Source organism: Ovis aries, chromosome 4 (assembly GCF_016772045.2).
Source record: "Ovis aries strain OAR_USU_Benz2616 breed Rambouillet chromosome 4, ARS-UI_Ramb_v3.0, whole genome shotgun sequence".
Classification (NCBI taxonomy): Eukaryota; Metazoa; Chordata; class Mammalia; order Artiodactyla; family Bovidae; genus Ovis; species Ovis aries.
Genome location: NC_056057.1, coordinates 65,299,325 through 65,325,061, shown reverse-complemented (window position 1 = coordinate 65,325,061; position 25,737 = coordinate 65,299,325). Strand labels below are relative to the sequence as shown.

Here is a 25,737-nt window from a genome sequence, read left to right as displayed (position 1 = left end):
CTGCTGAGATATAAATATCCAGTTGAGAGACTGGACATAGAGATTTGGGTGTGAGCAGTATGCTGGTTATACTGGAAGTCCTGAGAATGTGTGAAAATGCAGAGAGAAAGACTGAAATAAGATGAAGAAAATCTAACCTGGAGAATATGAACATTAAAGAGAGAAATTTGGGAGACAGTAAAAGACTTTAAGAAGGGCCAGTAGAGAGGCAACCAGTTAGGCTGGTACCTGGGAGATGAGATTTAGTGATACGAGCTGAAAAGTTTCCATGCCATTTAGCGGCCAGTGGCTCATTAGTGTCCCTGGTGAGGGTGGATGAGTGGGCATAATGGTAACAAAATCTGGATTTGCAGTGAGAGAAGGAATAGGAAGTGGAGAAGGCTGAGTGTTTATGATCTTCTATAGGGAAAAAGCTGTGAAGGGAGGAAAGGAGAATGACAACTGGGGACTATACAGAGCAATGGGAAGTGGGAGAATAATGTTCCTTTCATGACCCTGAACCCTTATAAGAGAAACTGTTAGCTGCCCAATTAATATCTATTCTCCACTTTTAGTCACAGCAACCCAGTTTCTTCCAAGTGGCAATATGTCTAGCTCAAAGACAAGAGCTCACCCACATCCTTTCAGTTAGGGGTAACCAAGGAGATAGAACCTGAAGCTGCACGTGTTTTCTATTATAACTTTTTATAACTCTGCAATTTCTGGAAAAACCCAATTTTTATGCAGTAACGCAGTCATTCCAAACTGTCGATGTGCCCTAGAAGTACTATTCCTGCCTCCTTCACTACTATCCTATGTCTTTCCTTTCTCTCATGTACAAAGAATACTGTACATGCCAGTTTCCCCTTCTCACTGCCCACCCATCACCCCAGAGACGACTGCCCACACCTCCCTGTATCACCACTTCCCCCGCCCACTGGGGTCCTCTTAGCCAGAGCCCCTTCCCCGAGATGTTGGTCTCAGAAGCATGAGGCACTCTTGCTCACCCCACCTGTGGGAACCTTCCTCCTCTCAGCTCTCTCCTCCGTGCAAGTTGGCCTCCTTTGTCTCTGCTTCTTCTCAGTAGGCTCCTCTTCCTTAAGTGTCAGCTGCTTTGGGCCCAAGGAAGGAAGGAGACCAGGAGCTCAGAGAGGCGGCTGTGACCCGTCCTAACTCAACACACTCAGAGAGGGGACAGTTGGAGAGACAGAGGGGGACAGGAGGGCTCTATCCTCTAGAAAAACCAAGGCCAGGATGCCCACACACACAAGAATGTGAAGAAGGGAGGACTGGGGTTCACGCGGGAGTGGGTGGAGATGGCCACTTTCCTCCATCAAGTCTCAGCACCGGCTTCTTCCAGAGCCTTCTGTCTGGGCAGCCTGGCCTGGGAGCTCCGACAGGGCGCAAGCGCAGGGGGCGGGGCCTGCTGAAGAGCTGCAGGTGCTGCCCAGTCAAGCATAAGAAGGAGCCACTGCAGCTGGCACTGTAGGCGCTCTTGACGGCAAGATCGGCCCTGTGTGTGCTGTGTGTGCCGCTACAGAAGTTCCCAGTCGCAGATGTCGAGCTAGAGCAGGTCAGTGTCCCTAACGGGAATGTGGGTTGTGCAGGGCGCAAGGGCACAGGGTTTGGGGGGCGTGGGGGACAGACTGGGCTACGGGAAGCAGGGTGCTAGGAGATGGAGCCCCCCGGGCCTGGATTCCGGGGCTGGGCAGGGATTCAGTCTGGGGCAGAGGCTAGGGAGCCTGTTGGAGAGGCTGCAGACATCTAGATGCAGACATCTAGGCCTAAGCCCCCTTTTCCAGTGAAGCTGCTGGGTGCCCTGGCATTTGGCGCTGGGCACTGAGTCCCCCCATGCCTCCAAGGCCTCATCTCCCCAAGGTGCTGCTGCCTGGGGAGCCGGACCCACGCAGTATGAGGTGGGCCTGGGCCTCTGGGCGCTGCTCTGCTGGTCCTAATGCATGCAGGGCAGTACCCCATGTCTGCATCCCAGGCAAGTGGGAAGACAAGGTAAGGGACCTGCCACCCAGGATCCCAGTCATGATGGGGGACAAGGATGGTTTTCTACCTTTACAGCCCTTTACAGGGTGCGGCACAGCAGTCCTTTCCTAACTATGAACACCTGTTTTTCAGTGGAGAATGAACTCTTCAGGAAACAACGAAAATTTTGAGGGCAGTAACTCCAGACCTTTCTTCTATGTGCATCCCATGGCCCAGCAGCCTCACCTGGGTCCCTGGTACCAGAATCCTGCCTATAATCCACTCTCCATTTCTGGGGCAGGTGAGGAATCTGAATCCCCAAGGAGGTTCAGTGGGATTAGGGACCCTCCCTGTAAATCAAAGCCTGAAGGTTTTCTAACTCCTTTGTCCATGATTTCCTTTCCTTCACCCTGTGCTCACACTAGACAGATTGGGCAGTGTTTGTGGTTCAGGTTAATAGAAAATATTCAAATTCTAGCTATGTATCAGTTGTGTGCAGTGTGCTGTGTTTAGTCAGTCGTGTCCAGCTCTTTGTGACTCCATGGACTGTAGCCCACCAGGCTCCTCTGTCCGTGGGAATTCTCCAAGCAAGAAGATTGGAATGGGTTGCCATGCCCTCCTCCAGGGGATCTTCCCAACCCAGAGTTTGAACCTAGGTCTCCCGCACTGCAGGCGGATTCTTTACCATCTGAGCCACCAGGAAAGCCCAAATACTAGAAATGGATTCTCTATTCATTTGACCAAGTTGTTGCTGCCCTTGTTTCCCCCCGATGAGGGAACTGAAGCTCCCAGTCAGTGACTGGCCCAGGCTCACAGTGTAATCCATCCAGAGTTTCACGTTGTGAGACCAGTCTTGTTGGATGAGGTACCTTAGAGCTTCTAGTCCTTGTAATTTTTCTACAGAGTCTAAAGATTCTAAATGCTATAATGGGGACATCAGAAAAGTATGTTGGAGGAAGGTGACAAACAAGATTTGAAAATATTTGGAAGGTAGACATCTTGGACCTAATAGATGGAGGTCCATTCAGACTGTCAGTTTCTAGTTGAGTTTTGGAAAGTTGTCTCTTAAGGGATTTGTCCTTTTTTGTCTATGTAATAAATATTGTGGAAATAGGATTCATATTAATCATTTATATTTTTATGCCATGGGATCTGTAGTAATGTACCCTCTTTCATTTCTGATATTAGGAATTTATCTTTTTGTTTTCCACATTCATTCAGTTATGGTCTAAGCAGACATTTTATAATTAGCATGCCTTTTAATTTGTAAGTGTGTTTTATGGCCCACAACATGGTCTATCTTTGTGAATCTTCTATGTGAGTGTGAGAAAAATATTCTGTTGGTTGAGGGGGTCTGTAGAGGTTAGTTATGTACAACTGGTTGGTGCTGTGGAGTTCATTGGTTCTTATTGACTTTTTAATATTGACTGCATCTATCCATGTCTGCTGTAGGCGTGTTAAAGTTTCCGACAATGGATTCATCTATTTTTCCTTGCAGTTCTATGACTTTTGCTTCATGGAGTTTCACCCGCTGTTAAGGGTATACACATTAGGGATTGTTATGTCTTAATGAAGAAGTGACTTTCTCTTGTGATGCCCCACTTTATGTCCCTGATTACTTTCTTTACTCTGAAATCTGTCTGAAATAAATACAGCTTCTCCCACTTTCTTTTGATTATTAGCATTAGCCAATTAGCATGGTATGTCTTTCTCCTTTTGTTTGCATTTAATCCCTGTTTTTGTATTTAAACTGAGTTTTTTGTTGTTTGTTTGTAGACAGTTTTTGCTTTTTATTATGCCTTGTAATTTTTTTGGTCAGCCATTTTGTACTGGATAAAAGGAACTGATCTGAATAGGCCCTTAGTAATGGAGTGTTACCTTGTAGAGGTACAGAAGGGATCACAGTTCTGTTTGTGAAAGGACTATGATTAGCTCTTAGTCTTTTAGTGTGATTTTTGCCTTTGGATAACAAACTACACATGCTTCCCCCACCCCCTCCCATTGGGTTGGGAAGGGTGACTGGAGTGGACTGGAGAAAAGCATTTCCATTCCTGCCCATCAGTTAAGCTCTGTTTAGTGTTTTCTGAGGATGAACCTTGTTAAGAACAGTGCTTCTGGTATATGTGATTCCTTTCCCTCTTTCCCTGCGGGAAGCTCAGGAGGTTTTTCTCTTAAATTTACTGTGAGAAACTGGTTGAGCTACTGCATGGAAAACTTTAAAAAGTGTGTAGGATGGTTCCCTTATGGATGCGTTTTCTCTGAGGATTTGAACTCAGACGTCTCCATCCTTATCTTGCAGCCTGTCAATAGCAGTTCAGGTTTTCCTACCCCACTGTGAGTTCCCATCGAGTTTTGATCTCCTGAGTCTGTGCTCCTGTAAGTTGTGATTGTATTCACATGGCTTTCCAGTATTGGTGGTAGCACTTTTCCCAGTAAGCAAACATTGCTGTGAGTGACCTGAGAATTCTTGATTCTTGTTCACTTTTTCACTTGGGTAGGATTGAGTGGCTTCCAAGCCTATAGAATATCCATAATCATGTAGTCTGTCATCTTTTAAATATTAATTGAACATGCAGTATGCAGTGCTGTAGAATTAAAATAGCTGATTTATGTTCTTATTAATAGGCTGATTTTTGAGTAAATGCTTCCCTTCTCCATTTTGTCTTTTGTACAATAAGCTGAATTGGAGGATTCTTTTTGCCATTGGCCAGCATCTCTCCATTTCCCCACCATTCAGCAACCACATTGCAACCACTATGCCACTGTATCTAATACCATTTTTTTCTAGATTTTTACATAAAAGTGATCGTATAGTATTTGCCTTTCTCTGTCCAACTGATTTCTCTTGGCAAAATGCCTCAAGTTCCAGCAGTTGCTGAAAATGTTTTAAAATGATTAGGGGAAGGAGGGTGTTTCAGAAAAGGAAAAGAGAAGTTTTCAAAGCTGTCTTGGTGAAGGAATGCACCTATGGCGAGAGCCTCTGTATCTTGAAGGACTCAATGAGATGATACAGTGAGAAACTAGATAATGAAGTGTTTTATGCCATCCTAGGGAATGTGGTCACTATCCCTCATATCTGATAGGCCATGATGAGCCATTCAAATACTGTAACTGAAGTGAGGATCACAGATTATTCTGGAAGCAAAACGGATTACAGACTTGTGAGAAGTGTGGGAGATGGGTTAAGAAAGTCGTTAGGAGTTACTCATGTAAAAACTGGGGGAGGAGTTTACGTCCTTTGCTTTGGTAACAGAAGACTAGGTGGGAGGCCCGTGGTGGGTGTGAGCAGCTGTGGCTGTGCAGTGTGTACTGGCTGAATGTTGTGACTGGTGGCAGGAGACAGAATGGCTAACTATCCCCTTCTCTTTCTAGCTTTCACAAATGGAAGTCTGTATTTTCCAGTGGTGCTCAGTGAGTATCCTGCCTTCCTCGTCCCTCAATCCCCATTGCCTACTACTGTTAACCGAAGATCCATAGTCCCTATGTTTTATAACACGGCACAATTCCGGCAGTATGGTGGCTATTGGGAAAAAATGAAAACAAAGGACACGCAAACGGAAGCTGAACCTCAACAGGCTGAAAACTTGAATGAAAAACAAGACATGCACTCAGAAGGCGACAGCCCTGAGGTAGGAAAGGGGACCAGTATTCCTGCGAGTACATCAAATGAAATGATGCCATCGTATGATGTGGTTTATGCTCAGGATATGCCACAGAAGGAGGTGCTGCAAAATGGGATTTCACAAAGTTTCTGTGAAAGTAGAGGAATGCTTTATAACTCTTATGAGGGTAGAGACCGCATGAACTTGGATGAACAAAAGAAGAGATATGCAGCTCTTTCCCAAAACCCACCACCTCCGAATGGCAGAGATGAGATCCAGAATACCCGGAACTCAAAACTGTGCCAGTCTGCTGGAGATATGAACAAGCTTCATCAGGAACGGGCACCCTGCGCCAGCATGGAAGCAGTTAAAGACCTGAGCCTACATTCAGAATCATCTCAGAAGCCCTTCACTGCAGGGGAAAGTAAGCCAGAGAACAGGAGCGGGAGCCATGGCTCCCCTGAGACTGTGGGAGCAGAGGCAGAGCGCAGCAGCCACCCTGAGATGCCTGTCCCGTCCCCTCCCGGCGTGGCTCAGGTCAGCAAAAAAGATGAGGGCATCCAGTGCGACTTGACTTGGTGGACTGAGGTACAGTCTGGGAATTCCCCTGAGTCTTCACTAGGAAGTGGTAGGAGGGGAGCAGATCAGATGTCAGTGGGGAGCCAGAACCAGGATGAAGTTAATGAAGTGGAGAACAATGGCTGCGAGGGGCAAGTTCCCTCCCCTACCTGGTTGGCCCAGGTCAACAAAGTGGATGAGGGCATCCAGTGTGACATGGGTTGCTCTGAAGCTCAGGTAGAGAAATCCCCCCAGCAAATGCCCTCTAGGGGTGAAGAGACAGCACCAGACAGCAAAACCAAGGGATCTTGGAAACAACCAGACACCAATAGGAAATTAAGTGCAGATAAAGAGGAAATGATCATGAACGATGAGACTGGGGAGGTATATGATGAGAACTTGAAAAGGTATGCAAAGATTAAAAAGACTCTGAAAGGCAGGAAGCTGAAAGAGCTGAGCAGCTTCTCAAATGTTAAGACAGCCTATCTGTTGAAGAAAAGTGCCATCTTGACCATCGTGCTTCCTGAGGATTCAGAAGACTCTGAGTTGGAAGAGGAGGGTGACATGGATGAGGTAGGATGCCTCCTTGAAGAAGTGAGTCCACAGAGTCCTCTGACATCTTCCAAAGAAAGGTCTTATGAGGCTGGAAGGATAATCAGGATGCTGCCTGAGAACTCTCTCCCTCCCCAACTTATGGTGTGGCCCACCAGAAATAAATGCAAGTTATTACAAGCTTATGGTGAATGTGAGTGTGTCCCTGCAGTTTACCAGTGGAAACGACAGGATGGCTGTGAAAGCACTGGTGTCAGGCTCCAAAGCACACCCACCATGGCCAAGCCAGAGGGACTGCAGTCCAGGAGGGCCTCTTACAGACCACTGGAATGTAAGTGACTAAGAGACTCATATACTGTTTGGTTGTTTGTGCTGGTTCCCTACTGGGTCCAGGATACGAAGGCAGCCATAAATCAGTATTTCTCTGTTTTGAAAATATGTTTTCGCTTCAGGTGCCCATCTTCATGTTGAAAGAGAATCCCAAGTTAGAGTTCCTGCACTCTAGGAAATTTCAGTGTAATGTGAAACAAAGTGCTCTGGTAGAAGATGGTGGAGAGCTGGGTGGTGGTGGGCTGAGACAGTCAGGAGGACGTGGTCTAGAGGGATGGCTGAGAACAGGCAGTCCACGTGGAGGCAGAGGATTTCACACCGATTTAGGTTCTGTGATTTGGAGACAAAAGAGGACAAAGTTTGGAGTGGAAATGGAAACAGCAGGATGAGCTCAAACAGGCAGTCAGGGCAGGATTCTGCTTGAGACCTTCTTGCCAGAATGGAGAATTGTGAGGAATTGGGAAAGAGGCTGGGAATGCGGTAAAGTACAAGTGTTTCTCTTCACTTACAAATTTTTATCCTGTAGGCAATAAGTGGCTAATTCAGATTGAGTAGAGAAATGAGACAAATCTTTGTCTTCAACCAGTATTTTATAGTAGGGATTAGAGTGGAGAGCACGTATATGGATGAAAGCCTTGTATAAAGTCAGTTTTATTCAATAAAAATTATTGTAATTCAAAAAATCAAAGTGGTGAGGGTCCTAGCTCACAGGAGAGTAATTAGAGACAGGTGAGAGGACTAACAGTTGAATTTTAAAAGGTTGGCGTTTGAACGTGAGTACATAGGGGGAAAAACGGTAATCCATGGAAAAGTTATCTTAGGAAGAGAAGTTGTTTTGCTTTGCTGTGTGTGTTGTGGGTGGAAGGAGTGTAAAATGGTGAGATTGAGGGACTGGACTAGCAGCCCATCCGCACCTGGTTGAAGCTTGAGTTTGAACAATCCTAGGACTGGCAGGGGCACAGGTGACAGGTAGGGACAGGGAGAGGACCCTAAGGACCACTTTGGGAGATGATTACATCTGGCGTGCGAATGAAGCAAAGCAGGTAAGTGAAGAATGGGATGCATAAGGGCCCCAGGGAAGTTTAAATAAATTCCAGGCTTAATCCCAAACCTTTAGATTGAAGAAATATTTAAGCCTACCAGTTCCCACTTAAAAATCAGGGTATATTGTTAGGTTTTAAACCCTTGGCTATTGTCTTGACTTGATTCATGCTCAATAATTTGGAGGAAAATTTTTTTAAAACAGGGTTCCTTTACAACATGTGCAGGGTTTTCTGGCTTTGATGTTAGTCCTTGTTTATAAAGTGGCAGGAAATGACCTGGGCCACTGTGCTTAGGGACCCCTCATGTGCATCTGATAGCATCTTGTAAACTCCAGAATGTGAACTCTTGTTCATGATGTGTAACACTGAAATTAATAGTTAAATTAAAACACCGACTATGGTACCATTGGTCTTCCCAGTCTTATTTGCTTTTGTATTCCCATGTCATGTCATTGCCCATCAGAGTGTGTATGAATCTTTTTTCTGACGTGGGAAATAGCACTGGTTATAAATTTACTCCTCACGGTGACCCAGTACTATAGTTTAGTAGTTTTCAGCACTTTCTCCTTTGGCCATATCTGGAAGAAGGTCTCACTGAGTCTTCCCGTGAAAAAGTTAATGGGAACCTCAGTTTACCCCAGGTTACACAGTCAAGATTTTAATTTTCATAATGAAGGCTCTCTTCTGGACTGTTTTTGCCAAGTGATCATTTCTACCACCATGAACAACAGAACGGCATAGAATTTTATCTTGAAAAATAGGTCACTTTCTTGAAAGATGTGTTTTTGAATTGTTTTTTCCTTTTGGTTTTGAAGCCTCTTGGATTATTTAATGTATGAATCACTTCTTCCCTCAGGTAACTGTGAGAGAGCTAAAACCAAGGTCCCTTACAAAGTACCAGAGATTTGAGGCAGATGCCATAGAATTTAGGAAATACCCATCAGCTCTAGAGGTTGGTATTTAGCCTGTGTCTAGTTTGTCTTATGATTTGCTTTTTGGACTTTATTTGGGTTTTCCTACTTGATGCTTGCAGTATTAGCATTGGAGGATAGACCCAAGCATCAACATAACAGAGTTCTAACTGGGTAACAGACATACCTTGTAAGACCCTAGCTTATTAAGAAGTTTAGAGCCAAAGTTTTTCAATTGTGTGGAATGTTATGATTATTTAATTTGTAATTTATTTTTATAGTTTTAAAGATTACTTTCCATTTACAGTTATTACAAAATATTGGCATCCTCATGTTGTACGATACATCCTTGAGCCCTGTGGAATGTTGTTTTCATCCTAGTTTTCACGTTTAATTCCTGCTGCTGTTACCAATAGTATATTGTGGATATATATGGATATATATGTGTATATATACGGAATTCTGTAAGTTTCCTGGTGGCTTCACCATTAGTGTTCTAATTTAGAGCTAGGTAAATGGAAGCTTAGCATCTCCCTTCAGGGGCCAGCACCTTGACAGGCTTCTCTTCACAATGAGTCTTGGCACTGGGCTACCCTTCCTCACCTAAACCCCTAGTTTTGGTCCAGTGGATTGATGACCTTTTAAAGGTCATTTCTGCCCTGCAGAGCTCATAAAGGGAAGAATGGTAACTAAGCTTAGGCAAAATGTTGACACCCTTGGCTTTCCCCTAAAAATGGAAACCAAAGATATTGGTAATGATTCTGTGTATCACATCAGTTACCTGACTTAAAAGAACTGTACTGTTCCATTGTTACTTCTTAGGAAACAAATTGCTGAGTTCCAGCTACAAGGAAAAGTGAAATATGGCATTATCATGATGGATTAGAACATGAGATCTCTTTCTTGAACTACTAAAGTTATACCAGCAAACAAGAAAATATGACATTGTAAAGTTGTGAATTAAAAGTTGTGAAATAGCAGTTGGATTTAGAAAGTGTGATTCTTAAGCATCTTCTTCTTCTCTCAAAATGGCCACATTACTCATGACAACACTAGTAGAACCGGGTTACCCATGAATATTTTTGTCCTTGCAGGGACCTTGGGATAAAGAGAAAAGGATGGTGGAGCTGAGGACAGAATAAAAAGACTTAAGCATTCCATAAAGAGGCTCTGTCCTGGGACTAGAGAGGATGCTGACTCATTGTCTGTATAATGTAGGCCAGGCCTATAGGGTCCGATAGGACACTGATAGATGTGTGGAGGGTGGGTGGTCATGCATTCTTTACTTGCATCTAGTGTCTCCTGAAACAAAGGAAGCTTCAGGCATGTACGACTTCTTTATACTCAGACCCTAGGGCCTAGATGGTCAAGAAGTGGACTCAATCTGCCAATAAATGGTGTAGGTTAAATATGACTAGGTACTCAAAAGGTTTGTGTGGCTGAAGACTGCCTGGGTTTCTTTGAAGGAAGGTGCCATGGCAGAATTCATGGTGTTCCAGGTATGGCAGGCAGTAGGAATGCCACCAGGAATGTTTGTGGTCACTTCAGGGATACATGGATGGACTGGCCAATGTTCCCTGTGAGCTGTTTGAACATATCTTTGCTGTGCTTATAACTTCAATAACCTCAGATATGCAGATGACACCACCCTTATGGCAGAAAGTGAAGAACCAAAGAGCCTCTTGATGAAAGTGAAAGGGGAGAGTGAAAATGTTGGCTTAAAGCTCAACATTCAGAAAACAAAGATCATGCCATCCGTTCCCATCATTTCATGGCAAATAGGTGGGGAAACACTGGAAACAGTGGCTGACTTTATTTTGGGGGGCTCCAAAATCACTGCAGATGGTGACTGCAGCCATGAAATTAAAAAACACTTACTCCTTGGAAGGAAAGTTATGACCAACCTAGACAGCATATTAAAAAGCAGAGACATTACTTTGCCAACAAAAGTCCGACCAGTCAAGGCTATGGTTTTTCCAGTAGTCATGTATGGATGTGAGTTGGGCTGTAAAGAAAGCTGAGTGCAGAAGAATTGATGCTTTGGAACTGTGGTGTTGGAGAAGACTTTTGAGAATCCCTTGGACTGCAAGGAGATCCAACCAGTCCATCCTAAAGATCAGTCCTGGGTGTTCTTTGGAAGGACTGATGTTGTAGCTGAAACTCGAATACTTTGGCCACCTGATGTGAAGAGCTGACTCATTTGAAAACACCCTGATGCTGGGAAAGACTGAGGCGGGGAAGACAAGGGGACGACAGAGGATGAGATGGTTGGATGGCATCACCATCTCATTGGACATGAGTTTAGGTGAACCCCAGGAGTTGGTGATGGACAGGGAGGCATGGCGTGCTGCAGTTCATGGGGTCACAAAGAGTTGGACGCAACTGAGCAACTGAACTGAACTCCCTTATACTAACCCAGAACTGCTAGCTGGTGTAATGAGCATGTAAAAAGGGATAGCAGTGAGGGCAATGAGACAAGTAAAAGGTAGTGTTTGCAAAGCTGGTCTTTTATTAGAAGGTCTGTGATGGCCTGATTAACTTCTGCTTCAGACCTGCTTAAGTAACATAAGGAAGAGTTCTGGCCTATATCCCCAACCCATGGTTGCATAACGTGATCCTCATGTGCATCAGTGCACTTTGACAACAAGACAAATGCAGTAGCTAACACTCTCCTGGTCATACTCTACATTTCTGAATGGTATTGATTATTGCTATACTCAATATTAAGTAGTATCCTTGCCTGGAGAATCCCCATGGACAGAGGGGCCTGGCTGGCTACAGCCCATGGAATCACAAAGAGTCGGACAGCTGAGTGGCTGAGCACAGCACAGCTGTATGGAGACTGGCGTTTAATGTACACTATTTAATGTATAACTTAGTTTTAACTTAAGATAACCCATTTTGCCCTGTGGTCCCTGTCTCCACTAGCATTCCAAGCCCATCAGAACACAACTGAACTACAGAGGTAGTTGGGGATAGGAATCCAGGGGGTAGGAATGCACTGGTGGGAGTAATGAAGGATTGGGTAGGAAGGGTACAGTAAGCTCGGTTTGCAGATCCTGACTCCAGCAGTGTCTTACAGTTTACCTCATTTCTGACACTGTCTGCCTGGAAATGCACGATTTCACATGGCAAGAGCTCAGTTGTGTAGGACTATGCCACACGCCTCCTCCACTTCAGGTTCTACTCGAAAGTCAGGTTTTTGCCTGTGCTTCTGCCTTCAACTCGATGCTTTGGATTCAATTAATTTGCTACATTTCTGATTTATTATAAAAGGCTGTAAGTCAGGAATGGCCTGATGGAAGAAAGGCACAGGGCAGAATAGATGGGACGGGAAGCGGCACAGAGCCTCCTTACCTTCTGCGTGTGCAGCATTCTCCCAGCACCTCTGTGTGTTCACCAACCCAGATGTTCTCTGAGTCCCTCCCTGGGCTTCTATGGAGGCTCCATCACGTAGGCATGATTGATTAAATCACTGGCCATTGGTGACTGATTCAACCTCCAGTCCCTCTAATCTTTCCCCACATATGGGTGCGGGACTGCAAGTTCCAGTTCTGTTCAGTTTGGTTTTCCTGGGAACCAGCCTCTCCCCACATCCTTAGGTGCCTTCCAAAAGTCATCTCATGAACATAAACCCAGATGTTGTGGAAAGGAGTTAGTTATGAATCAACAAGACACTCATTTCACTTTTCTGGCTCTGTCATGAATGGAGGACAAGAGACCAAACACAACAAAAGCTGTTCCCATTGCTCTTATCACACGTGATATCCCAAGGGTTTGGGGAGCTGTGTCCAGAAACTGGACAATGACCAAATACATCTGAGAAATATATTCTGGTCATGTGAGTGATCAGATATATATATTGTAAATCACGATAACTGAAGAATGACAAACAGGAAACAACTGAATTGCGATAGAGGAATGGTTACATGATTGTAGTACCTTCAAACCAAGGAACTGTGTGGCCATTCAGAGCTTGTGGTATGTGTCGTATGAAGACACTATACCTATGATGCTGCAATGCAGGATATATTTGCTATTAAAATAAACATTATACTGTTAAAACATAACATGGAGATCAATGTGTATAGTATTTATACTTAAAAATAAAGCCCTATGCTTGCTTGTGATGTAGGCAGTTTTCCTGGAAGACGTCACAAGAAATTGGTAGCCACAGGGAAAGGGAACTGGGAAGCTGGGGGAGGAAGGAAATAGAAGTTTCATAATTAAACCTTAGGTACCTTTTAAATTTGGAGCATGTGCATGCATTAAGAAATAAAAAAAGTAAATGCATTTAAAAAATAAATAGTGAGCTTTTATTATCCTCAGCAGCAGAGGGAAATCAAGCCTGAGCTCTACACAGGTAGCTCCACCCTGGAGGTGGAACCTATGGCAGCACCCGGAGGGGAGCTCCTCAGAGTCTCCCTTCATCTGGCCGCCCTGCCCGAGGCATTTCTAAGGAGTTGGGACCCACAGGGATCAGCAGGGAGGAGCACAAGGGGAAAAGCTCTCCAGCCTGAAGTCAGGCGTGGCCAGAGCTAGCACCTGGCAACACACAACTCACATCCTCCCTGGAAGGCAGGGGAGAACCTGGGCCTCTACAGCCCCTTCCTCTGGGCGTCTCTCCTGTTCCTCTCCGACTCCGCCTTCCTCCACGGGTCCTCTCATCTTTGGCCACAGTGTTTGGTTTTTGAGAAGAGAATGTTGAACAAGCCAGGCTCCGTCATTCTGAGTCTGAACTCTCATTTGACTTGGAAGACTTATGCTTTCGTTTTTTCTTCTTTTTCTTTTCTTTCTTCTTCTTCTTATGCTTTTCTTTCTTCTTCTTTTTCTTGTGTTTCTCTTTATCTTCTGAAGAACTGGAGCTGCTCCCATCGTCATCTGATGTTGAATCCTCCAGTAACTGTTTTAACTGTTGTATCCTAAACACATAAGATTGATCAAAGAACCAGATTCAACTTAACTTGAAAAAAATTTTTAGATAAAAATATAAGAACAGTAATGAGGGTGAAAAAATCACAAATTAATCACCTCATTAAAGATAGCATTTATTTTTGTATCTTTTCCCCATTCTTGTCTACATCCATGCCTGTTTCACATGACTGTAAGCAGCGTACAAGTCATTTTGTATTCTTTCCATTGTCCTAAGTATTCTGGCATGTTTCCATAGTCCTTACTTTTATAATTTCTAACAGATTCATACTTTCCTAAATCATTCTCCCGCTGCTCAAGTCCATGCCAGGTCATCTACCTCCTCAACAATTATAATTCAGCACAAGGAATTATATTCAGTATTCTGTAATAATCTGTAAGGGAAGAGAATCTGAAGAATATATGTGTGTGTATATATTTATATATTGATATATTTCTGAACTGCTGTGCTGTACTAACACGATACTGCAAATCAACTATACGTCACTAAAAAAAAATTAAAACGATTATGATTCAATGCCACCAATTTGAAAACAAAACAATATTAAAAAACAACAACAACAACAAAAAAGTTCCTCTTGTTTTTTCACCCTGTCTAGAAATTTAAAAAAAAAAGCTCATATCTTTAAAGACCCTAGAAAAGATAAATGGTAGTTGCCAATACCAACTAACAGTGACACAAGCAAGTCAAGGCTAGGTCAAGCACGATGCTTTAAGTTAACCCAAGGAGAACAGGCTGGCCTGATCATTCCCTACACATTGGCTTTTTTCAGTGACTACCCCAGTCTTCCAAATATTTCACAGTTTACTAAACTGCTCCTCTAATACTGGGATTTTTAAATTTATAAAGTTTCTAGCTTTAATTTCATAGTTTAAGAGGATATTGTTATCATTAGGACAATCTCACCTTATATCCTTTTCATGTCTTTTATTCTCACGAATGATGTCATACATGGGATCTTCATGTGCCTTGAAGGTTAGAGAAGGTTAAGGTTAGGTTTGGCTTCATAGACTGTTAAAACTAAATCCCTCTTTCATGGAAACAGTTTTTTCCTCCTGTTTGGTGGTAATTTTATATTCACCATGTTCTAATCCTTCTTAAGGGTTGCCATCATTTCAAACTCCTAGAGGCTATAAAAAAGACTTCCCAGTTATACAAATACAGGATATAATTTACATAGCCTTCATAAGGAGATAAACCATGGCAAAATCATTAAGTACTACTCAAAGCTAGAAATGTTGAGATTAATTCTATTTGTTCTATATGGAAAGATGATCAAGTGATACTATTAAGCAAACAAGTGAGTTGGAAATGATACATGATTCATTTATAGGTGCACAAAAACATACTGTATATGACCAAAGAGAAATCTAGAAGTATACTCATCAAACTACTTACTACAAATTCCCTCTGAGGAGAGAGGCAAGATTGGACTTGAAAAATCAATTGTGAAAAACCTTTCTGTAATGTTTCCATTCTGTTAAAATAAGATGAATTTATTCTTATATTTGTATAATTTAAAACTACCTAAATTATTTAAAAATATGAATACACATAAAATCTCATGGCATGTGAATTATCTTTAAAAATATTATAACATTTTTTACATATCAAAGAAAACATAGAGTAAAAATATCCGATATCTTACCACCTAGGGATATCCACTGTTAATATTTTAGTGTGCTTCTTCTAGTCATTACTCATATTTCCAAAAAATACAATCATGTTATGTATATCAATACAACTCTATTCTTTTTCCCTTATGTTTTCATGAATAGCCTCCTATGACATCACATATTCTTTTAAAACATAATTCTCTTCTTAAATAAAGTTCATTTATCTGGCTGCGTTGGATCTGTTGCGGCACTTGGGAGTCGTCGTTGCAGGTTGCGAGCTTCCCTCTGCCTATGGTGCACAGGCTCAAGTGCGTGGGCTCTGAGGTCGTGGTACGGGCTTGAGTGCTGTGCAGCAGGTGGGATCTTGGTTCCCCGACCAGGGATTGAACCCATATCCCCTGCGTTGTAAGGCGGATTCTTAATCACTGCAGTTAACACCAGATACTGTGGCTTAATCACTGGATTACCAGGGAAGTTCTTCAAATGTAATTCTTAAAAGCTGTATGATTTATATGTTGCAGTGAATTATGTTGTATATTGGACACCACAGTTGTTTCCTATTTTTCTTTGATTTCTATTTTTTAATCATATAAATAATTCTGAAAGTTATTCTTATAATTATTTGTGTATATTGATGTTCTGTTTTATCCTTAGATCAACTGAGACTTTGAAATTTTAAAAATATGAATATATTTAAGTTTTTGAGATTTATCATCAAATTATCTGTTAAAGGTACTATAAAAGCTGACATTCTGGGTAGGAGTGATTTATTCAGAATATTTTCTGTAAATTAGTAAAATGAAAATCCAATATTTTAAATATCTTAAAATCCTTGTAGAATGTTTATATACCCCAGTTTGACATGCGGATAATCCCAAGTATATCCAGCAACAGCATAGTTAAACTGACCGAAATAGTCATGAATGGTGAACTAACACCTGGGAGGTGACTGTGTTAAGATAAAGTGACAAGGGACTTCCGTGGTGGCCCAGTGGTTAAGACTCTTGAGTTTTCAATGCAGGGGAGATGGGTTTGATCCCTTGTTGGGAAGCTCAGATTCTACACGTCACATGGCTCAGCCAAAAAAAAAAAAAAGTGAAATGATGGACTGACTTTATTGTCATCCAAAGAGAGTATATCATTTATACATACTTCCAGTTTATGATATAAAAATATGTAGTCTTTAGACAAAGGCTGAGAAACTAGAATCCTATTTTATTTATGAAATATGATTTTTTACATAAGTACAAAAAGACTCACTGAATTGATAAAAATGACTCTTTGGAAAAGGCAGTGTTCCCAAGGCACAGCAAATATCATTTTAACAAGCATCTTTTTGTTGTTAATAACTAATCTGTCACACAAATTTGATTTAATAGAGATGCAGTTAATACCAGATACTTTGGCTTAAAGTCTTTGGGAATGTATTTTGTGTGAAACTCCAGTTCACTGGTGACTGCCTGATTCACTGACATTCATCATATCCAGTAAATGTAAATTGACACTCTGGGGTTTTACTTACTACTCTGAACTGTTCTAACTTTTGGTTGCCTTTGATAAAGAAAGGGCATTCTTTGTCGCCCGTTCGGTGACCATACCGTTTACAGCGCCAACCTAAAATAAAGACAAAGGGATATATTTCTTTAAGATAATATATCTTTACTTAATCAAGATAAAGTATCAGTAGATCATGTTAAAGATATTCTTCATTAGATTCCAATTTTAAAAGCAAGTATAATTAATGAAAAGAGAAACTACTTCCTCAAGTATCCTTTAATTGCAGAGTTTTAGAAGTGAACCAAGTACTTACTAAATAATTCCATGCAAAAAACAAATGTGATTTTTTTTTAAACTGTGCTATAGGTTGAATTGTGTCATCCCTTTTGCTGTCCCGCTGTATTGAAGTCCTAACCACTAGTACCTCAGAATGACCTTACTGGGAGACAGGATTTTTAGAGAGGCCTGGAATACATCCTTTCCACACCAGCCCTCAGAAGGACACCCTGACCTTGGATCATTTGCCTCCAGAACTGTGAGACAAGAAACTTCTTGTTTAAATCATGCAGTCTGTGGGACTTTGCTACAGCAGAACTAGTAACTACACAGGCATTCAGCAACTCCAGCTAAGGAGGTCAGGAAGCAGGAAGAGGAATTATAGGTCAGATTAGCCAACTGTGCTCCATGCTGGCAGCTAACGAAAATATGTAGTGACAGGGAAATATTTTCTTCACATTTCAATTTCAGAGTTGGTAGCAGGAAACCACTGGGAAAATAATGAAGTTTAGGGATTCTCTGACCTGCCCCTTCTGCATCTCCCCACTATTTTAAGTTAGTTCCACCTGGGGAAGAAGAAATGCATTCAATACAAATGCAGACCCCTTCAAACAAATGTGTCTTTATGACAAAAGGAGAAATTTTAAATGCCGTAAATTGATGTGCGCTATCAAGAAGGATCCATATGATCTGTGATCAAAACCTCTACTAAAGGAGAGGCAATGCTTGTTACTCAAAGTGTGGTCAGTGGACCAGCAAGACTAGCATCACCTGGGAGCTTGTCAGAAATAGAGAGTATCAGGCCCACCCCAAGTGTGAGAAACTCTGCTTTAGATAACACTAGGATCATGGAAATAATGACAATAGGGTTACGTGTGCATGTATTTTTCCATCTGGGATGGATATAAGTTTTGTGAAGTCTGAAGCTAACATAAATTAAAGAGAAGAAGGGCTCTTTTGGGGTCGCGGAGAATCTTGACTTGGTAAATTTTACGGAAAGACAGGACTACTGTTGGAACTCCAAAGGCCTTTCGAAGGTGCAAAGAAGGGGTCCTAAAGCTTAAGCTTCATTAACTTCATGTAAAACTGGTTCTGGTCCAGACTAAACAGTTTTAATTTGCCTGTCAATGAAAAGAACAATAAAATGGAAAGTGAAGCACTACTAACTACCCCATCAAAGAGGGGAGTGATTTTTAAACTTAATTTTTAAAAAAGGAAATATAATCAGTTTAATACGTGGTTCAACTCTGAAAATTATAAACACAATGGATTTATTTAAATTTATGATATAACTATTATTGGGGAAATGAGATAAGTAGGGCATGTGTATGAGATGGGATGGAAGAAGACAAAAGGAGCTGAGTTCTGGTCTCCTACAGTTAGAAATGAGCAGATAACAAGGAAGTCTGAAAAATCAAGGGTCAGGAATGTAATCCTGTTATCTAGATACATGGGGATAAACTTAAAAATAACCTTTTGAAAAGGTTGAGGTGAGGAGAATGCAGGCAAAGGGAGGAGAACTGCTATTTTAATTGTGTGCACGAAGGATCTCTGTACAAACAAATGTCTTTAAAGGCAGCAGTACCCCTTCTTCAAATGCCATCTTATGCTGGTGTGGTGGATGGTGTGCACACAGCTCCACCTGGTCCAGACCCACCCTGTGTGGCCCACAGCTCCTCTCAGGTCATCTGGATAAACAAACACCACTAATGAGGACACGCTGAGGTGAGACCCAAGGAGACCCCAGGTGACCCCCAATGCATCCTTCATCCCCCATGGCATTTCTACATGGAATATCCTTTCTGTTACAGGAATATTACTGAAGCATAGACTCTGCAAGCGGCTACAGTCCTGTGGAAGATCACTGCCCTTGCAGCCAGAAGCCCTGGAGTCAAGGCGCTGCTCTGCCACTTACCCTAGACACTGACTAACACATGCAAGGGGGCTTCCTCATCTATCGCCTAGAGATCACGCCCTGACTTCAACAGCATGGTGTGAGAGTGAATTAAAAGGTGTGAACTCGTTTGTAAACAGTGGTCTATAACTTGCGTGAACTGAGTCTGTTACTTGAAACCCTTCCACACTCACACTGCATGACTTTGACTTCTTTCCCGAGTGGCATCCAAAGTCCTTTGGTTGGTGCGTGGGCCAGAAATTCCCTGGCATGTTCATTGCCTGGGACATCTGGTATACAGTCTTCTGGCTTAGTCTCATCTTCCTGAAAAAGGAAACAGTGTGTAAGCTCTATGGCAAAAAAAGCGCCAGAGCTTTCCTCCTACCCGCTTGAGAACACAGCACTGCCTGGCTTGCTCATGGGCTGGAGACCCCTATGTCATCACGTTATCCTCTGAAGAGCTAGAAAGACAGAGTATAACTGAGAAAGAAAATGGAAGTAACTATTCCAGAAGAGCTAGCTGTACCACAAAAATAAAGTAGCTGTTTTTGTGAAAAGTTACTAGTGTTTACACAGGGATGATCTGTGAGCTCCAAATTCTAATTCTAGATCACAAAAATTAGATTCTAATATCACAAAAAATTTTCTGCTAACTTAGAAGCTTTGTGGAATGAGGCAGAAGATAGAATTAAACAAATAAGAATTCCTGGAACAATAAAAACAATGTATCAGAGTAAAATAGATTATTAGACCTTGAAGGTCACTGTCATGTTTTATAATCTCATACAACCTGTATTTGTGAGATGTATTTTCACCACCTAATAACTGCACTATATAATTTAGGTGCTGTTTCTTACCTTATGATTTTTTCAAGTTTCCAGGAAAATTAAATTTATAATGGAAGAACGTTTTCTAAAAAATTTTTTTTAAAGTTAAAAGCTACCAAACAGGAAAGGTTACTTTGGCCTTAAGTCCTCTAAGTCTCACTCCCAGAGAAACACACTGACACTGTGGCCGGGGTGCTGGGGGGTGCTGGAGGAGGGACTCTGCACCAGGCGGGGCTGGACTGGATGGACGCACATGTCCTCAGAGTCCACTGTTCTCTGAACTGATGACAGTCAAGAAAGCAGCAGTGGAGCGCCAGAGAAGGAACATGGGGCAGCAGAGCTCTGAGAAGACGCAGTCGCAAGGGAGACAGAAAGAAGGGGAGCGAGTGCTGAGGACACCCAGGGGGCCTGCAGTGGTGTCTTAGGGACAGACACGAGGCAGATTAAACTTCTGCAAAGGCACAGACTATGACAAGCCCAAAGTGCACGAACTGACTGCCATCTGCAGAGAAGAGACAGGACTACCATAAAGGAGCTTCAAACCTTAAGCAGCTGTTTTTCATAACAAGTGACTGAGTCTGAGCTCTGGTCAAATCTGTCTCAGAGAAAAACCAAAAATACAAACTTTACACTGACCTTGATAAACCCAGGAGGAGGTTTTTCATAACTAGAAGTAAAAAAAAACACTGGTCATCAATCATGTTCATAGGAACATAACACATTTCAATCACCAAAAAGCAACTACAGGCCAAAATAAAAAAGGTTATTTTTAGTAAAAACTAAAACTACACTATAACTTTTAAAAACAGTTAATAAAATATGTCCGGCAGTCAGAGATGTTACGTTAATATGAATAAACTGATGCTGTATGACATCCTGCTGGGATGCAGCACTTAAATTGACTAAATAATAACTAACTTGGTTTCTTAGGACAATGCTTTTATATTTAGAGGAAGGGAAATCAAGAGACTGCTGGGAAAATGTGAGGGAAGAAGAGACTTGAGCTAATTATGGCTCCAATCTGTCATTACACTTGTGGGTGATTTACCTACCATAACTTCCATAACACTGAGCCTCATGGGGGTGGCGGTGTGAGTGCTCTAAGGATGGGGACTGCACAATGGGGAGGGAGCTAAGCCAGAGGGAAGGGTCTGCTATAGTGGAAGGAGGTGAGGGTGATCCACCCCAGAGGCTCCCTTTCCCACCCCTTGCCCCAGCTCTGGATTCAAGATCCTCTCCACTGGCCTGTGGTGTTTGCAGAGCACACTGCCACTTGCTCCTCATCTCTCTGACTGCCCTTTATGCCCTACTGACCCCTCTGGACTCAAGGATGTAGGGCAGTCGGTGGCACTCAACTACTGCTAGAGAAGCAGATGACTGTGTGCAAATGTACTTTCCCTTCCACCAATATAGCTCTCAGACCCTCGGATTCTGAGGACGCAAATCAGGCCTATGCTCCCAAGTCATTTCTACTTTTTATTATTTTGCTGGAACTTGGGGAAAAGGCTTCTGGTGTCAAATTTACAAAAGGAGCACCCACCGCTCCTGTTCATTTAAAAAACAAAAAAAAACAACTAATTTTAAAAATTGAAATGGAATGAACATATAACACTGTATTCCTTTCAGGTGTAATTATGTTCAGTTTCAAGCACTGACACATTCTAGACTATGCAATGCAGAGTGTGGGTGTCTGGCTTTTAAAGGTGACTGCCTAATGGATATAACCCCCTTCTTAAAAAAGAATGTAGTTAGGAAAAGAGGCAGGATAACTGAACAGCTCAGGTCTTTTCAATGCCTCTTAAATGGAATTTTACTGAGAGAGGGCATCGAGGTGCTATGACTGGTTCAAAATGCTATCTTGACTCCAACAATTTGGAAACTGGGGAGTCCCAAAGTTGCTGCATACAGAAGGTGAATTCAGAGATGATTATTTTTCTGAATTTTATGACGGAAAATGTCATCAGGAAAACGTTAATAAATTCTAAAATGGCTAATCACTTATCTAATAGTCAAATAGATATGGATTATCCTAAAACTAGGCCAAAATAGTTTAAGTTAAAACAAGAAAGCAGTAGCGTACAGGACAGAATGTTTGGTATGGTTCTATTTGTGTGTATGGGAAAAGGGAGATTATACATATACATATCACCTGAGGGAGGGAGCTTTTTTTCACTTACATTTATTTATGTGCAAATACACTGCCTCAAACAATGTTTTTTTAATTACAAAAGAAAAATGAAATTAACGTTATCTTCCTCACACCTATGTTGCCATAAGTCCAGGCTAATACAAATTTCTGAGAGAGAAACCAAAGGACTTAGGGGCCAAAAAGGGTCACTAATAGGCTGTTAGCTCATTTCTGTTATAGAGTTACATAGGAGGCATTTTTGTTTTAAACATTTCAGTGTCATTTGTTTGTTTCAGGAACTATATCCTCACTCCTGCTCTAACCAACTTGCTATTTCCTCCTACCAAAGCAAAGAACAGGCGGATGAAACTAAACTTTTAGGTGATACTGAAAGCTCAGTTTAGAAACTTGCTCCCTGCAGCAGTAACCACTCAACAATCACCACGCCCGGCACAGTGCTCAGAACCAGACGGAAGAACTGAGGGTATCAGGGTACTCCTAAAGAAATCTAGAAAAGCCAAAAAGGTTGAAACTGCTCTTACAAAACCTCCATGTAACTCTGGACAAAGGTCCTCTCCGTACCTTGAGACCCCCAAAATGGAGTGGCCCAGTTCAAATCTAAAGCTAAGTCAGCCAGTCCTAATGGGGAATGCCTCACGTCAAGGAAACCTAGTATATACCAATCACAATCCTTTAGCCCAGGGCTACCTAGCTTAGTTTAGCTTACCCTAGATAAGAGGACGTGCAAGCTTTGTAAAGAAATCCCTGACTCCCTAGTCAATCGTGCCCTATTTTCAAGGTGCGTCTTGAAACGCCCTGTAAAACTTACTCCTGTCCAAAATAACTGGGAAGTGTTCCACTGCAGATGAAACACTGTATTTCCTCAATCTGTGGAGCAAGATTGTTTTTCCCTTGAACAAAGGACGTCAAACTGCAAAGTGTGGCAGTTTTGTCTTTTGACACTCTTTAGGACTGTCCTGATAAAAGAGATGTTTTAGTTTTTGAAGTAGAAAACTCTAAAGACATAGCATTAATGTTACTATGAATGGCTGCTGATGGACTGTCTCACCTGCCCAATTTATACACATTTCTATTATTCCTCCATTATGGGCTTCCCTCGTGGCTCAGATGGTAAAGAATCTGCCTGTAATGCAGGAGACCTGGGTTCGAACCCTGGGTTGGGAAGATCCCCTGGAGAAGGGAATGGCTACCCACTTCAGTGTTCCGGCCTGGAGAATTCCATGAACAGTGCATGGGGTCGCAAAGAGTTGGACACGACAGAGTGAATTTCACTCTCACACTCTCCATTATTCTTACTAAATGAGGCCAGGCCTGTGACATGCCACAGCTTTCCACTGGAAAATATTTCAGCAATTTGCTTTGGAGATACCATATCCAAAAAGCTTTGTAGCATACCTAAAAGGCTTATTCTGTTTATACCCAGTTGTTCAAATGAAGTGACATTCAGTTTAAGAGCCACAGGAGGCCAGGCTCCAAGAAAGCATGCATTTTGTGTCAAAGCTCCCAAAGGTTAGTAATGAAGGATTAACCCTTGAGGGCTTTTTCTTACATCAGCAATCAAGAGAAGGTAGGCAGTGAGAGAAGTGCCTGAAACAAATAAGTCAAATAACTCATTGAACATCAAACTTAGCTAAGTTTGACCTCTAAAGCTGATTATAGAAGGAAAAAACAGAAGGGAATCGAAAGGGTCACTAATCCAACTTTCCACCTTATATTTAATCTCCTTTACAACCCACCCTTCTCTCAGTGGTCATCTGGACTCTCCTCCAACCCTCGGGAGCTTGGGGAGCACACTGCCTCCCAAGTCAGGCCATGCTGAGTCAGGTTCTAATTCTTTTTGAGCTGGAACTGGCCTCTTAGTAGCTTTCATCCTTAACCCTGGTGAAAAATCCTAAGGACCAGAGAGAACAAGTTTACACTCTCTTCTACCTGACAGCTCCTCCCGAGTAGTTAGGAGCCAGGCCCTCACCCCACTTTACTTGTCTTCGTCACCGCACGAACATTACGGGACTGGGCTTTCTCTTTCCTTATTAACAGCAAAAATGAAAAGGATGGGGATTTTAACCAGTTCACAGTGCGCCCCGCGACCTGAGAGCGGAAGGACCAGGGCGCTCAGTCGCACTTCTAGGTTCAGTCCCGGAATACTAACCGAGCACCGCCGCCGCCGCACGAGGACTAAAACCGCCGCTTCCGGCGGGGGAAGCGCCCGCCGCCGCCGCTCGCGTCCCGGACGAGACTCGGGGGAGGAGCCTTCTCCCTCCCGCCAGCCGCTGGGAGTCTAGGGTCCCGCCGCCCGGGATCAAAACCGGCTCTCGGCTCGCCGGGGTCCGAGGGGCTCAGCGGCCCACCCCCAGGTGTCCAAGGATCCCGTCTAAAGCGCCGACCCCGAGCGGACCCCGCCGCGCGACCCGGGCCCCGACCCATTCCTAGTATTAGTCGGAGACGGGCGTGACGGACTCACAAGGATTCCAGGTGCTTGAGCTGCTGCAGCTGCTGCGCGTCCTGCCGCCGCCGCTTCAGCTCCCGGCGCCGCTGCAGCTCTTGCTCCGGGGGCTCCCGGGGCCGCCGCGCGCCCCCAGCGCCCGCATCGTCGCGCCCGGGCCGGGACGACATCGCAGCCCCGCGCGGCGCGGCTGAGGCTGCCCGACCGCGCGGCGAAGACGGTACTTCCTCTGCGCCGCGCTCTCTTGGCCCAGCAGCGCCCCCTCCCGCTGCGGCTCCGCGTCCCGCCGGGCCGGGCCGTGTCGGGTGCCCTCTCCGCGGCCGGCTGCAACCTGCACCGCGGAATGGCCGGCGGGGCCTCGAGTCGTTGATCGGAGCCCTGTCTTCAGGTTGGCTGGTGCCGGAGGCCAGAGCTCGCCCCCTGGCGGCGGCCAGGAGTCGCGGCACTAAGGACGCCGTGTGAAGTAGGGCCAGTTCTGGAGTGGCTGGGCCCCTCTCGGGGTCGGGCAGCTTCCTCGCCATCTCCAACCAGGGAGGCCAGGAAACCTGTGCAAGTCCATTTCGTATCCCCCCGTGGCTAGGCACACAGGAGCTGCTCGTTACCCATTAGTAGGATGCACTCAGTTTTTGAAGAAAGAGAGGCTTCCATAGAAAATTTTCAGTTTTCCGAAACTTGTGAGCCATGCGATGTATCAGTTCAGTTCAGCTGCTCAGTCGTGTCCGGCTCTGTGCGACCCCATTAACTGCAGCACACGCCAGGCTTCTCTGTCCGTTACCAACTCCCAGAGCTTGCTCAAATTCATGTCCATCCAGTTGGTGATGCCATCCAACCATCTCATTCTCTGTCGTCCCCTTCTTCTGCCCTCAATTTTCCCCAGCATCAGGGTCTTTTCCAATGAGTCAGTTCTTCGTATCAGGTGGCCAAAGTATTGGAGTTTCAGCTTCAGCATCAGTCCTTCCAATGAATATTCAGGACTGATTTCCATTAGGATAGACTGGTTGGATCTCTTTGCAGTCTAAGGGACTCTCCAGAGTCTTCTCCAACACCAGTTAAAAAGTATCAATTATTCTGTGCTCAGCCTTCTGCATGGTCCAACTCTTATGTCCATACATGACTATGGGAAAAACCATAGCTTTGACTAGACGAACCT

At 43.5% G+C, this 25,737-nt stretch overlaps 2 protein-coding genes across 6 annotated transcripts; one reads left to right on the top strand and one right to left on the bottom strand.

The window, feature by feature from the left end:
• Positions 1 to 1,466: 1,466 nt before the first annotated feature.
• Positions 1,467 to 19,318, top strand: LOC105606568 (uncharacterized). Of its 3 annotated transcripts, none has more exons than XM_060414773.1 (5): positions 1,467 to 1,552; positions 2,110 to 2,257; positions 5,329 to 6,999; positions 8,898 to 8,993; positions 19,086 to 19,318. In XM_060414773.1, exons 2-4 carry the CDS (start codon positions 2,116 to 2,118, stop codon positions 8,948 to 8,950), a joined length of 1,866 nt encoding a protein of 621 aa, XP_060270756.1. In that variant the 5' UTR covers positions 1,467 to 1,552; positions 2,110 to 2,115; the 3' UTR covers positions 8,951 to 8,993; positions 19,086 to 19,318. The 3 variants fall into 3 exon arrangements, with proteins under 3 accessions (XP_060270756.1, XP_042105137.1, XP_042105138.1); XM_042249203.2 differs by lacking the exon at positions 19,086 to 19,318 and adding an exon at positions 9,775 to 9,932; XM_042249204.2 differs by lacking the exon at positions 8,898 to 8,993.
• Positions 13,246 to 24,973, bottom strand: RP9 (RP9 pre-mRNA splicing factor). 3 transcript variants are annotated; one of them, XM_042249205.2, is made up of 7 exons: positions 24,606 to 24,973; positions 20,632 to 20,662; positions 19,363 to 19,492; positions 17,100 to 17,115; positions 15,284 to 15,362; positions 14,792 to 14,853; positions 13,246 to 13,874 (listed from the first exon to the last, which is right to left on the bottom strand). In XM_042249205.2, exons 1-7 carry the CDS (start codon positions 24,755 to 24,757, stop codon positions 13,676 to 13,678), a joined length of 669 nt encoding a protein of 222 aa, XP_042105139.1. In that variant the 5' UTR covers positions 24,758 to 24,973; the 3' UTR covers positions 13,246 to 13,675. The 3 variants fall into 3 exon arrangements, with proteins under 3 accessions (XP_042105139.1, XP_004007960.3, XP_012032228.2); XM_004007911.6 differs by lacking the exon at positions 15,284 to 15,362 and having other exon boundaries at positions 17,024 to 17,115; XM_012176838.5 differs by lacking the exons at positions 15,284 to 15,362; positions 17,100 to 17,115; positions 20,632 to 20,662.
• Between the last annotated feature and the right edge of the window lie 764 nt (positions 24,974 to 25,737).